The sequence below is a fragment of the Aedes aegypti genome, chromosome 1 (assembly GCF_002204515.2).
Source record: "Aedes aegypti strain LVP_AGWG chromosome 1, AaegL5.0 Primary Assembly, whole genome shotgun sequence".
NCBI classification, from domain to species: Eukaryota; Metazoa; Arthropoda; class Insecta; order Diptera; family Culicidae; genus Aedes; species Aedes aegypti.
This window is the reverse complement of record NC_035107.1, coordinates 69,897,946-69,911,488: the sequence shown is the minus strand read 5'-3', so window position 1 is coordinate 69,911,488 and position 13,543 is coordinate 69,897,946. Positions and strand designations below refer to the sequence as shown.

The following is a 13,543-nucleotide window of genomic DNA, read 5'->3' as shown; positions in this document are numbered from 1 at the left end:
TGACTGTACTTTAAGAAGAAACAACATATTTTGTTTTTTATATATGTGTAATCGCTGATTTATGTTCTAAATTTACTACAGAAATCAGTTTTTAGATTCTAAAGACCGCGAAACAACGAAGTGTGTAATAATTTAGTTATTCAAAACGTACTTCGTGATGATTCAGAAAAGTATTTGGTCTGACCATATAGAAAAAAAAGCAACAAATTTTGCATGAATGCTTCAAGCATGTTCAAAAATACGATATTAAGGTGATTATAAAACGAAGCCACACCTCAAATTTTCAAGAGCACGAGACTTAAGAACCAAACAGCGCTTCACGTTGAATATTTATCCCAGTGGTCACCACCAGCAAGCAAGTAATTTGATTGATTTTCAACGCGAACTGTTGTCAAACTCTCCAGTCTTGTGCACTTGAAAATTCTAAGTTTGGCTTCGTTTTATAATCACCTTAAATTAGTTAAATACAACAACAAATAGTCATAATGGAGCTTTAGCTGTTTTGTATTAGCAATACACAAAAATGGCTTTAACCCATTTGGCATAATAGCCTTTAGGTATAATGGCCGTTTGGCATAATCATAAGAAAATTATATATGATTATATACGAAAAAATTAGGAAGTTAAACCAAGTTTGGAAGAACAGCTTAGGCACAAAAGGAGGACGAACCGTTGTGAAAGTATTAATGAGTTTTATGTAATATATATGTATTATAATACATCTTAAGAATCAGTGGCGATTCCCTAACCTCAAAGCTACCTGTTCTACGAAAAGAAATCCGTGAATCTACACAAGTGCGCGTCTACTGAGTAAGAAATAGTTAAAATAGTTAGTTTCAATTATTAAATTTATACATAAGATTGTAAATTTGCCACAACAAGATTTTTGAGTATCGTAGAACAGGTAAAAAGTGAGGTTACGATTCGTCTACGGGGGTGCGGTCCGCACTGGGGCCCGGGTTCTAGGGGGCCCCAAAGTCATAATGACAATTTCTCATTTTGAGTTTTGACCAAACTAAAATATATACAGGCAAGCAAAATCAGGTTTTGAGGGGACCTAAATTGGTTGTGTGTAAGGGTCCGTATAGTAGCTATCGTCATAACATCATTTTTTATGGATTCAAAATACATTGTTCTGTTAATCATCAAACATACGGGGATCCTCCATAACTTTAGCCTGAGAAAGACAGGAAAAGGTTAGGAAACATTTAATTATGATTTTTTATCTTGCAGAACCGAAAAGCGTGCTTGTACATAATATTGTATACATTCTTGTAAAGTACCAAAGCGCGAACAAAGGCCTTTAATGTCAAAGTCCCTTATTTACGCAAGCAGTATATAAAGCCCCTTTTTCCTTTTTTCGCAATGCGATGAATCTTGATGTAAATTCTTGAGGTTAATTCATTTATCTTTATTCGAGTGGCTTTTCGTCCTTGGCGAGTTCGCCACCTCGAATTCTTGAGGTTCCAGAGATTACTACGCGACAATTTCTTAGGTTCAGAGATTTTTTTGTGAAAAATCTTCTGGAATTCTTAGAAGCTTTCTTCAGAAATACGTACAAAGACTCCTCCAGAGATGCCTTCAGAAATTGCTATAAAGATTCCTCAAGCATTTATCCCAGGAATTTCTCTTGAGATTCTTTTAATGATTTCTCAAGATATGCTAAGAGAAATTCTAGCAACGTTTGCTCCAAAAAATCCTACGGCAGTCCAATATGGAGTTACAACGTAAATTATCACAGAAATGTAAGAATTTCCCAGAATGATAACTTCCAAGAAGTTTGTATTGATTTTTTTAGTTGGTACTCTGTGATATCTTAAAAATATTCCTACAGATTTTTTTCCATGACAATTAACAGAGGTTTATTCTAGGATTTAACAGAGGTTTAATGAAGGATATTGTAGAGTCTAAAACCACAAAATGAAACTCGGGATTTTCCAGAAATTTCTTCTAGAAAATCTTACGTGAATTCATGCAGGATTTCGTTTGGTAAATTGTCCAATAATTATTTTAAGAGTTCCGAAGATCTTTGAAAAACATCTGTCTTGTAGAAATATGTCGTGATATCTTTAGGATTTCGTTGAGGAATATCTTACAGACTTTTTTTTAGGAGTTCTCATTATTTCTAATCATTTCTGATAAATTTCGTTAGCATCTCCTTGGACTCCTAGAGAAATCCTGTAAGAATTTTTTGAGGAATTCTTTGTGAAAATTTCATGGGGTATCATTGGAAAAAATTGTAAGGATATCATTAGAAAAAAAACTGGTCGAATCTGAGATTGCCTTGGTAAGTTTGTGTACAAATCACTCAATGAACTCCGGTCTATGAAATCTTTTAACTAATAGCTGAAAGAAACTTGAAGAAATTTCTGAAGAAAACCATTAAACACATGTTGCAATTTTCGACGTAACGTCACGAGCAATCCCAACAGAAACTTTTAAAAAGACGCTTTGAGATATGTCTTGTTGGATTCTCTGAAAAATCCTTATTAAAACGAGGCACCACTTTTTAGTTTCTCTTTGGTTTCGCTTTTCTGGCATGAAGTTTCTTATGTTCCTATTTTTGGACACTTAGTTGATATCAGTCCTGGAGTCGTATCCGTATGTCAGTCTTCATTAATTGACATTTTGATTACTAGCTGAAAGGAAGTTCACAAACACAAGGTTCATTATTTTCAATTCTTAAGTTTTTGAAGGGCCCCCGAAAACCAGCCAGAGTCAGAGTCTCAAAAAGTTTATATCATATCACAAAATGAATGTTGGTTTTTTACGATTATGCCAAACGACTATTATGCCGAATTATCTTTATGCCAAACAGAACTAATAATATTGCCAAACCGAACTGTACCAAACACGAAGGTGCCAAAAAAATCTGAAATTCCAGACTTTGCATTACAATTGTTCCAGATGTTTCTCCAATCCTTTGAATATTGTACATACGCCAACCAAACTATCAGAAATTATTCAATACTTTAGGTTCTACAAAGTTTTTTTTTTCTATCTTTATTAACGAGATTTTTAGCCCCGTGCTAGTTCATCTCGGAATCAACGACTTTAATTCCATCCAAAGTATTAGGATGTCTTGGTCACAATCGTTGCTTGTGATGCTCCGATTTGTCATTACCCGTCCGTGATTATAGAAAGCATTTTCCAAGGCATACAGTTGTTTAAGGTATTATCGTCAAGTTCCGGCTGAAGAGTTAGCCTGTAAAATATAATTCATCACCATTTCATAACATACGATCTAGTTTAGTCTAATTTGCTAACACAACAATAGATTATACCTTTGTATTACTCTCACGTACTTTTCGGATATCATCATATAAACTTAGAATATATGTATCATACAAACTGAAAGCAAAACCCGCAGTCCTAGAAGCATCTACAACTAACCAACGGCGTCCCAGAAACTAATCCAAAGCCAAGCAAAACCCCAAAAAAGCGATCCATCTACCTTCACCTATAGGGATCATGTGCTAGGATCTAAAATCTAAAATTTCGTTCAAATTTTGTAACAAAAACAAAAACACCCAAATGATAACGGGAAAAGCCACTACGCAACCCGAGTAACATTCTTGGTTTTATTGCGGTTTAGAAGTGGTTTTAAAGCTGATTTTGCATCAATACGACCGGTACAAAACCAAAAATGCCTACCTACGGGACGTGTGCGCAATGCAAGAAGCTCGTGTTGGTGAAAGATGTGTAAAATAAAGAGATAAAGAATGAGAAGGGGGAAAAAATAAATAAAACTGAAAAAATATAACAATGACTTACGAAAACGAGAAGAAACAGTTGTAGTAGAACCACAAAAATCCTGCAAACGGTCGGAAGTGGGTCGTCGGATGGCGGATCGTGGTTCACCATCCGTTTGTTGAGAGGACACTCCGGAGTTTGAATTTGCGCCGTTTTATTTTGTGAGTGTGTTTTTGTGTGAATCTATGTGTCTTCTATTCGATGTGTGTAGCTATTAACAGAGAGGATTTTTGATTTCTAACGGATGGGGATTTGTAAAAATCCTTCGAATGCAGGCTTTTTGTTTCGATAATCACATGATTTTGTCATCTCCGCTTGGTCTTTTAGAGTTTACCGCCCGTAGTTCGCTGGAATGATTCCGTACGCAGTTTGAGGGGTCCACCGATGGATCGACGAAGTCGCCATTCGCTGGGATGAGTTATGAGTATGTGCGCTCACCGATCACCGCGGATACTTTCGGCCGATTTTTGCTCCAATTGAGTTTTGATGTGTGTGGTTTTTTAGATACTCATTCAATTTCGAGTGATTAAGTAGTAGGGGAGGAATGTTAGTGGAAAACATAAAGAATAGCAAATCTTGGGGTAGCATGGTTTCATCAGGTTCAGTTCAGTGGTAGAGAACAAGCTATTCATTAGAAACACACACGAAAACGTCCAGTTTTAGAAACTGATAGTAGTAGTAGGACAACAACAATGATCGTGCATAAGGCCATCGTTTTTTCTTCTTCGTTTTTCACTTTAAGTGTATAGCTAAAATGTGCTAAATTCGCTTCGTTTCTTCGAGCGGAAACCAATGAAATCACTTTATTTTTGATAACAACTCCTATTATGCCTTAAAGTTACACCCTGCGCGCAATTCTTCGTTCCTTACTTAGAAATCACTATTTCACGATTCAGTCAAATGGTACGATACGAAACATTACCGTAATTCAAGTAGGAAAAGTAAACTAACGAGCACTTCGCGAACTGATATGTTCCACCCGAAAAAAAAGAGTAAGTTTGGGAAAGGAACACGATTTCTCCGGGTATTTGTTCCGGTACGACCAGAAAGTGGGGGTAGTCAACTCACATCAATAAACGTAAAACGCAAAAATAACTTAGATCTTCAACCAATTCCAAAACGTCGAACGAATATTCCGTACCTTTCCGTTGTCACCGGAACCACTTGAGCCGGTATCAGCGGCCCCTCCACCAGAGGAACCATTACCGTTGTTGTTCTGCTCCCCGGACGACCCGGAGGACGATCCCCGGCCAACCGAGGCACTACTGACGCGCCGGATCGCGCTGGAACTTTGCTTCCGGTCGCGCAACTGCCCGGTCGTGAAGCTCGAGCTCAGATCCTTTTTCGAGCTGGATTTGCTCAGATTGCCGGTCGAGGCGGACGCCCCAGATCCGGACTGGAACCGCGAAAGCGAGTCCAAGTTCTTTACCCGTGTCGTTAGCGAGTCACGTTTTGCCTTCGGCAGCGGCGAACTGCTAACCATGGTGGCCGCCATGGCCGGTTTGACCACCGTTGGCGAGCCGGCCCCCTTCGAGACCGGAATTGAGGAACTACGGCTTTTTTCTAGGGAGGTGTCCCGGCGCCAGCTTTGAGCCGAATCCGGCCGATTGAGGCTTGCGTCCTTCTTGTCCTTGCTGGTGATCGAGCTAGGCCCGGTCGATTTCATGTTCAGACTTCCGGTGCTCTTGTTCAGCGACTTGTTCGTCAACGACCCTGAAGGCGAGGGGGAGTTCTTATCCCCACGCTGCTGGGAGGCCAGGAAATTCCTCCCGGTGGGAGGTTTCGGAGCAGCGTATCCCTTGGTCCCAGCCAATGGAATCTTGCTGGGCCTTCGCCTGGGCGTCTCCGGACACTGTAACCTTCCACCGTCCCGTTCCGCCTGATCCTGTGCCGATTCGGTGCTACTCGAATGCTGCAGGATCTCGTCCATGGCCAGCGGGGTCATCGCCTTCATGCTGGGCGTGGAAACCTGACTCTGGGCCAACCTCAAGGTCAATTCCCGGTGCTGTTGCTGCTGTTGATGGTGCAGCAGATGATGGTGATGGTGAACTGGAGACAGCTGGGCCAGTTCCGAGGTAGAAGCGGATCGATGCTGATGGCTGACAATGCCTCCGGCCGAGGTGCTGACCACCGAGGGGCCTTTGGTAGCGGATGACGCCGGGGAACCACCAACGGAAGCCGTAGTAGGAAGTTGATGATGAGCATGGTGTTCCGGGCTGAAACCGGACGAGGAGGAGGATTTACTGGCGCTTTGCTGTTGGTGCAGCTGCTGTTTGGATTCGAGCACTCGCAGTTGCGCCTTGGTGCCCTCCAGTTCGATGGTTTTCTCTTCGAGCTGGAATAAGATGACGAGGAAGGAAGGAAGTCGTTAGTTAAATGTTTTTTGTCATAATTTAAAAAAAATCTTATCATGAATTTCTAGCAAAATTTGGATATAGATATAGGTTTGATCAACTTGTTAACTTTATATCTTATTATTATTCTTAAAGGTTGTATAGATGTTCAAACCATGAAGAAAATTATGAAAAAATCCACGTGTTCAAGTGAGATTCGAATTCACGACGTTCGTATACAAGACGAGCGCTTTACCAACTAAGCTACTGAGCCACTTGGCGACTTCCCAATGAAAACTTCTAAGCTGTTGAGACACCTAGTGGCTAAGTAGCTAAATTTGTAAAGTCCTCGCCTAGCACACAAAAAGCTGAGCACACGTAGATTTATTTCGTAATACCTCTCATATTTTTTTCATTTTTACACATGTGCAATGAGTAATTGTAGAAATATTTGGGATTTTTTTCATGAAAACTTTTCTGCTAGTCATCCAGCGATTTTCTCAAGACTTTTTTCAAGACTCATGTATTCTTACTATTTACCTCTTAAAATTGTTCTGAAGTTTTGTCAATAGTTCATCCTGGCATTTTTTCTAATATTGCTAGAAACTGTTTCTGAATTCTTCCAAAGCTTACTATAAGAAAACCAGTGAATGAACTTATCGGGAAAATGAGACGAAAATGGGCATTTTTCAAGCAACCCTACAGTTCGTTGCCGCATTTATCTGCGAGAAACAGATTTCGTGAACTGCTATAATCGTCGATCATAGTACTGAGGACAAGTCAAGATCGATCTGGTCATTTAAATTGATCCAACTTTATCGGCTTCAAACTTATCGCGATAATAATCACAAACTAAATAATAAAAATTGTTGCCACCGACAGGATTCGAACCCACGTCCATGGAAAAACGGTTTTAGATCGCACGCATCATAACCCCACGACCATTCCAGCTGAGCGAAAGGGGAGAGAAATTTGGTATATAAAAGCAACATGCGGAAGCGAAGCACACTCAAAACGACGAAACAAAGAGTAGAAAAGGAGGAAGCCAACTTCTCAGTTGCTGGTGAAAATATAAATTCTTATGATTATCGTCGTGACTGATAATTTCACTCTCTGAAGAAAACCCGCAGAACCTTGTTCAATTAAAAACTAATTAGGAATATTTTTCAGGCTGGGTCCAGAGCGCCGTAGCGGTAAACGCGCAGCTATTCAGGAAGACCACCAAGATCAGGGTCGTGGGTTCGAATCCAACCGGTCTGGGATATTTTCGTAAAGGAAATTCCCAGGGCATAGAGTATCCTCGTGCATGCCACACGATGACGAAAGCAAAAATGATAAATTTGCAAAGAAAGCTCTCAGTTAATAACTGTGGAAGTGTGCTCATAAGAACACTAAGCTGAGGAGCAGGCTGAGTCACAGTGGAACCCAGTAAACCCAGGAAGAAGAACAAAAAGAAGAAGATTTCTTTTAAAACATGTTCACTTAACTGCTATAGAAATTTATGTCAGAAAAACTAAATGTCACCAGAAATTTATATTTTTATTCAAACATCTTTGTCGAAAAAACTACATGTAATTACCGAAAAGCTAAACATTACATATAATTTGCAATTGTATTAGATGGGCAAATTGCAAATTATATGTAATGTTTAGCTTTTTGGTAGTTGTTAAACTTCCACTTCCATTCATAATTAAAAAACAAGTACATGTAATTGTTTTAAATTATGAGCTACAGACAAACAGTCTTATGAAATAGCGTTTTAGCAGTTTTGTAGGTAAAATAAATTTTGAGTGCACATCTCTATTCCAATTTGAGAACTTGACATCTATAATCAATTCTGTGGAGAAAAACTACATGTAATCGCTTTAAATTTTGATTGACAGCCGAACGGTACCAAGAAATAGGGCATACCCCTTAAACACCTAATATCTTACTACGGCTATGTGTAATATTATTTGGCTCTGAAAGGCAAAACTCTAAGCTCAATCAGAAATCAAATCAAATCAAAAGTAACGATTTTTTTAAACGTTCGGGCAATTTTTAAATGGATGCCCATCAACACTGTTTTTTTCTGGCTACGACCATGTTTAGTATTTTTCTATAGAAGAGCTACACTAAAAGTGTCGAATCGTGAAACAAAATCAAAAATGTATAGACATGTTGCCTGAAAAAAAATACCCAAAAGAGGCCTAACAGGACTCCAAAAAATTACCAAACGAAACCTTACAAGTCAGGAGACAAGAGTTTATTTTTTCATAGATTCAGACCACGCACTTACCTATGATCTCAGACTTGTTTTTGGGAATTCTTTGTACACGACAAGTATTACTGCTCGTATTACTTTAATAGGTTTTTTCATCATGTTCTCTGAGAATTTCATCAGAAATCAATTCAGATATTTGCCCAAAGATACAGATAGTACTACGAAGTTATCTTTACGAGTTTATTTAGTGCATTCCCCCAAGAATTTTCCTAAGGAATTCTTTCAAGAATTTTGGTTTTGGATACCTCATGAATTCCACCTGGATTCTCAGAAGGATCACCACAGACTAACCTTAGAGATCACCAAGAACTTCTCTGAAAATTATTTGAGAGTTAATCAGCAATACCTTCCAAATTTCCTCTAAGATTTACTCCAGTGACTCTGCCACCAATTTCTCTTCGACATCCTCTAAGATTTCCGTTCAGAACATACCAACCAATAACTTCTAAGATGCCTATCAATTTTTTATTAAGATTTCTTGAAGATTACAACTAGGAATTCCTCCAGCATTTCTTTGATTAGTTTTCAAGAAAGTTTTTAAAGATTTCTTCCAGGCATTCTTCCACGAATCCAGTCTCATCACCAGGAAAACGTCAAGATTTTTTTCGGAAATTGTAAGAGAAATGAAATAAATACCAGAATACTATTTATAAAAAAAAACAAAATCTAAAGTAACCTCTGATGGAACTTGTGTAAGTTGTAATGTCACCCTTAATGAACAATGTTGTTTGAAATAATTGTAGGAGAAATTCCTGGATGAAATACTGGAGAAATTCGAAAATATCTGAAGGTCGTAGACACAAAAGTCAATTTGGACAAATTGAGATGTAAGATTGTGAAAAATAATAGAATCGTTAACCAACTACGCCACAGAACGGGTAACGATTCTGCAGCGCAATCGGCCAACCTGAAACCAAAGTCCGTCACGACCCCATTTTTTCCTTGATTTCAGGTTGGCCAATTGCGCTGCAGAATCGTTACCCGTTCTGTGGCGTAGTTGGTTAACGCGCCCAGTCTAGCGTATTGGGAGTCGTGGGATCGAAGCCCACCAGAACGATTCTATTATTATTCACAATCTTACATCTCAATTTGTCCAAATTGACTTTTGAGTCTACGACCTTCAGGTATTTTCAAAAGAGTGCTTCGTGAAGCCCAAGCAGGACAGTTCGGTTTGGCGTCGTCCGATAGATTTTGCTCGCGATTTCACGCGTTTTCGTCGCCGGAGATTTTTTTTCTCTGTTTCGGAGCGTCTTGATGGGTAGTGCTTCGTGAAGCCCAAGCAGGACAGTTCGGTTTTGCGTCGTCCGATAGATTTTGCTCACGGTTCCGCGCGTGTTTTCGGCGCCGTAGATTTTTTTTCCTGTTTTGGAGCGTCTTGCTGGGTAGGTATTTGGGAAGGCCCAAGCAAGACGGTTTGTTTTCGGGACGCCAAGAAGTTTTGCTGTCAGTGTCAGTTTTGTGTTCAGTCGAGAATGGATTACCAACTGGTGAGTTCGTTTCATGCTTATGATAACACATTTTTTCTTGAAAGCATAACTTTTATGTAATATTGAAACAAACTTTGTATGGTTCGTCACTATAAGTGTCGGCATTATGCTTTTTTCTTATACAATTTCAATATACATATATTTTTCTCTTTTTGACATTATTTAAAATTATCTTTTGAATTGTTCGACATTGTGAATGTTGACGTATTTTTTAAAACTTCTACCATATCGAGACAAAATGCACAGTAATACTCATATGTCATTTTCAAACAAACTTTGTATGGTTCGTCACTACAAGTGTCGGCATTATTCCTGTTTCATATAATTTAAAATATATACATGTAATTTTCAGTTTTCGTCATTAATAAAAACGTCTTTTGAATTGTTTGACATTATAGATGTTGACGTATTTTTTAAAGCTTCTACCAAAAACTTCTCGAGACAAAAATACAAACTAGTTTTAAATATAAGTTGTATATTTCCCCCTTGTCCATGGATCGCATCACCGACCAGAGGTGACTCCCAGATCTTTTCCTCCCTCACTAATAAACACCCTTCCCGTGGTGATTGTGGAGATGCAGAGGTATTCTCGGTCTCTAGAAGCAACAATCATTACACCCTAACATTCCTTCCCCATCCCAACAGACTGTAAGGACTTGGCCGGCGCCGTTATTGATCAATAATATTAGATCTGATAAAATTGCACTTCGAGAGTAAGCGGAAACTCCCATCCCTTATTCATTTGGATCGTAGTGCAATTCTTACCAGTTCCGATCAATCACGGAGTAGCAACCATTGACATGTACAGTCAGTCTATGCTATGCTATGCTACGACCTTCAGGTATTTTCAAAACACCGTCGGCTGGTTAAGCCGTAATAGACATGACAACCCTAATTGAGTGGAGAAATTCGTTGAACAAATTTTACAGGAGCTGTGTGAAGAATCTCAACTTAAATTTATTGAGAATTTTCAATGAACCCTAAAAAATGAATTTCTGTGAGTAAACTTGCATGAATTTGTGGAAAAATCCCTAAATTATTTTTTAAAACTCCGGAATAAATCTTTGTGGTTTTTCTCTGAAGAAATACTGTAGGAATGTTATGAAAATCTATTAGAGTAACGACTGCAGAATTTGTGAAAAAATATTGGAAGTAAATCCTAGGATAGTCTCTGGCAAAAAAATCAAAGAAATATTTAAGAAAAATATTGGAGGTATTGGCTTTGGAGTGCTCAAGGGTTTCGTGCAGCAAAATCTGAAGAAGCATCCTTTGAAAAATCGCTTTTGGGAGAATTATTAGAGAAATTTCTGGAAGAATTTCTGGAGAGATCGCTCTAGGAGTCCCTGAAAGTATTCTAGATGATATATCTAGATATATTTCTAGGATAATCCCTGAAGCTTTCCCTCGAAAATTCTGAGATTAAATTCTTAAAGACAGGGGCGACTCGGAATAACAATTTTTACCTGTTCTACGACACAAGATAATTTTGCAAATTTATGATTCAAAAGGTAGAAATCAACTTTTGAAACAGTCACTCAGTAAATGTGCATTAGAAAGTTTCAAAGATAGTCATGTTGTTTTGTGTTGCTCAAAGTTTCAAAATTGGTTAGGAAATAACAAAGTTATGAAGACTTCACTGAAGGTCATATTTTAAAACTTGAAAATTCGCCTTCAAATCGCTGCGCCACCTCTAAAGCCTAATATATTAAGCTCAAACTTCAAGGTTCCTCTTTTAATGCACTCTAATGTACAGGAATACCATCAGTGCACCAGTATCCGCTCATGCCCCTATTTCCGCTCACTAGTGTAAAAAATAATTTTTCGTGTCAAAAATCAATATTTTTCGCACGGATATATTCTAGCAATATTAACAACTTTCAAATAAAGTCGTCTGACATTATTTTCATTTGATAAAATAATTCGTTATATTGAAAACACCGCTCATTCGAAAAATTGAACGAAATTTTAAAGAAATGTCGATTTTGGTATACGACCTTCTATATTGCAGATGTAGATATGGTTTGACCAAAGAAATTATCAGGATAAATAATGAAACTCGAAATTATGCATTCTTTAGTAAGCTCGTCGCGAAATCTGTTTACCGTGAGCGGAAATAGGAACACTTAGATGCAGTAACAAATGCAATTAAATATTTTTTACAAAAGTTTCTCAACTTATTTTTATTTTGCCGCTGATTAGTAATCAGTGATTACCTATACTTAGAGCTACTATGTGACATAAAAATAGTATTGATCAACACAATAGTTATTTTATAATAAACATTCAAACCCATACCTTCCCTTAAATGAGCGGAATCTGGTGCACTGATGGTACAATCAAATTGTGCACAAACGTTCACTTCATGTATTCCATATTCTACCAGAATAACTTCTAAAAAGTAAACCTAATGTTTCTATCAGACATTTTGATTGCTCCTTGAGCAATCTCTCCTGGAACTCGATCATAATTGTTTCCAGAGATTTTTCGAAGGTTATCTTAAAGCATTTTCTCGAAATAAATTTACAGGAACTAATTTAGATAATTTCTCCTTGGAATGCCTTAAAAAATCTCACAGGAATTCTTGGAAATAAAATACTTTAGAAATACACTACTTTAGAATTACACTCAAAAGCCACTGCATATATTCCCCCAGATATTCTTCCGAAATACTTCCACGTGTTGCGATGCCACCAGCGGTTAATCCATACATTCTGATGGAATTCTTCTGAAAAGTTTTCTGGAGAGTCCGTAAAGACTTTAATCAGAAAATGATGCAGGAATTGCACCATAAAATTTTCATTGAACTCAACTAAAGATACCTTCTCCCATTTCCCAAAAGATACTCCAAACAAGTCCTGAGATTTTCCATGAATTCCTTATCCACGAATTCTTCCTAGGATTTGTATAGATTTTTTTCAACATTCCAAGAATCCCTTCAAAATTTCCCCTAGAATTCTCCACAGAGTGATCGCTTGTTACAGCGGTACTCAATGGAATTGTCCCGAATTTTCCTTCATGACTTTTTCCAGAGATTTCTTTAAGGATCCTAATCAAGCATTCTACTCCAGAGTGCTCATGAAAATCATTCGAGTACTCCTCCATGGAATTCTTATAAAAAAATATCCGGGTATTCCAGAAAGTTTTCCACACATCCATTTTTGTCATAAATTCATTAATCAGCGTTGCAAAAATATCAAATTCTCATTTCTCAAGCTTGAGATTTTTCACGCTTGAGTTCCAGTTAACGCAACTCAACAGCCGAAAAATCATTCATGAGTTCATCGAGTTCGGGATTGCACGGTACAACGGTGAGCCTCACGGTGACTCATGTACCAAAATATTGTAACAAATTTGACCTTACATAGTGCTAAGAATCAAACAAAAAATTAAAAAATAAGTCGATGGATCTCATTTTAGGAAGAAATTGATCACTTGGCAATGCGATAATTGTTAGTTTTGAAAATAACTATATATACTAAATTTTGGCTAAATTTTTATGAACTCGGAATATTATGGCTTGTGCTAAAACAAGGTAACCATTAGAGTGGTTCAAAAAATCGTTTTTGCTCCACACCGCTCATTCGATTCTAGATCAAATTCTGGGTGTCCTCCAAAAATTTGAGCTCATTCGGACGAAAACTGAGACTGCACAAGCCCTTCAAAGCTTATATGGGTATTAGTATGGGAAAAGCAAGCAATTCATTCAA

The 13,543-nt window shown here is 37.9% G+C and overlaps 1 protein-coding gene across 5 annotated transcripts in view; it reads right to left on the bottom strand.

Moving 5' to 3' along the window:
- LOC5578628 (serine-rich adhesin for platelets) overlaps positions 1-13,543 on the bottom strand; it is a 550,189-nt gene that overhangs the window by 31,280 nt on the left and 505,366 nt on the right. For all 5 annotated transcript variants that reach the window (XM_021839225.1, XM_021839243.1, XM_021839234.1 and 2 more), the window contains exon 7: positions 4,895-6,088. In XM_021839225.1, coding sequence (XP_021694917.1) covers positions 4,895-6,088 — 1,194 coding nt within the window. The remainder of the gene's footprint in view (positions 1-4,894; positions 6,089-13,543) is intronic.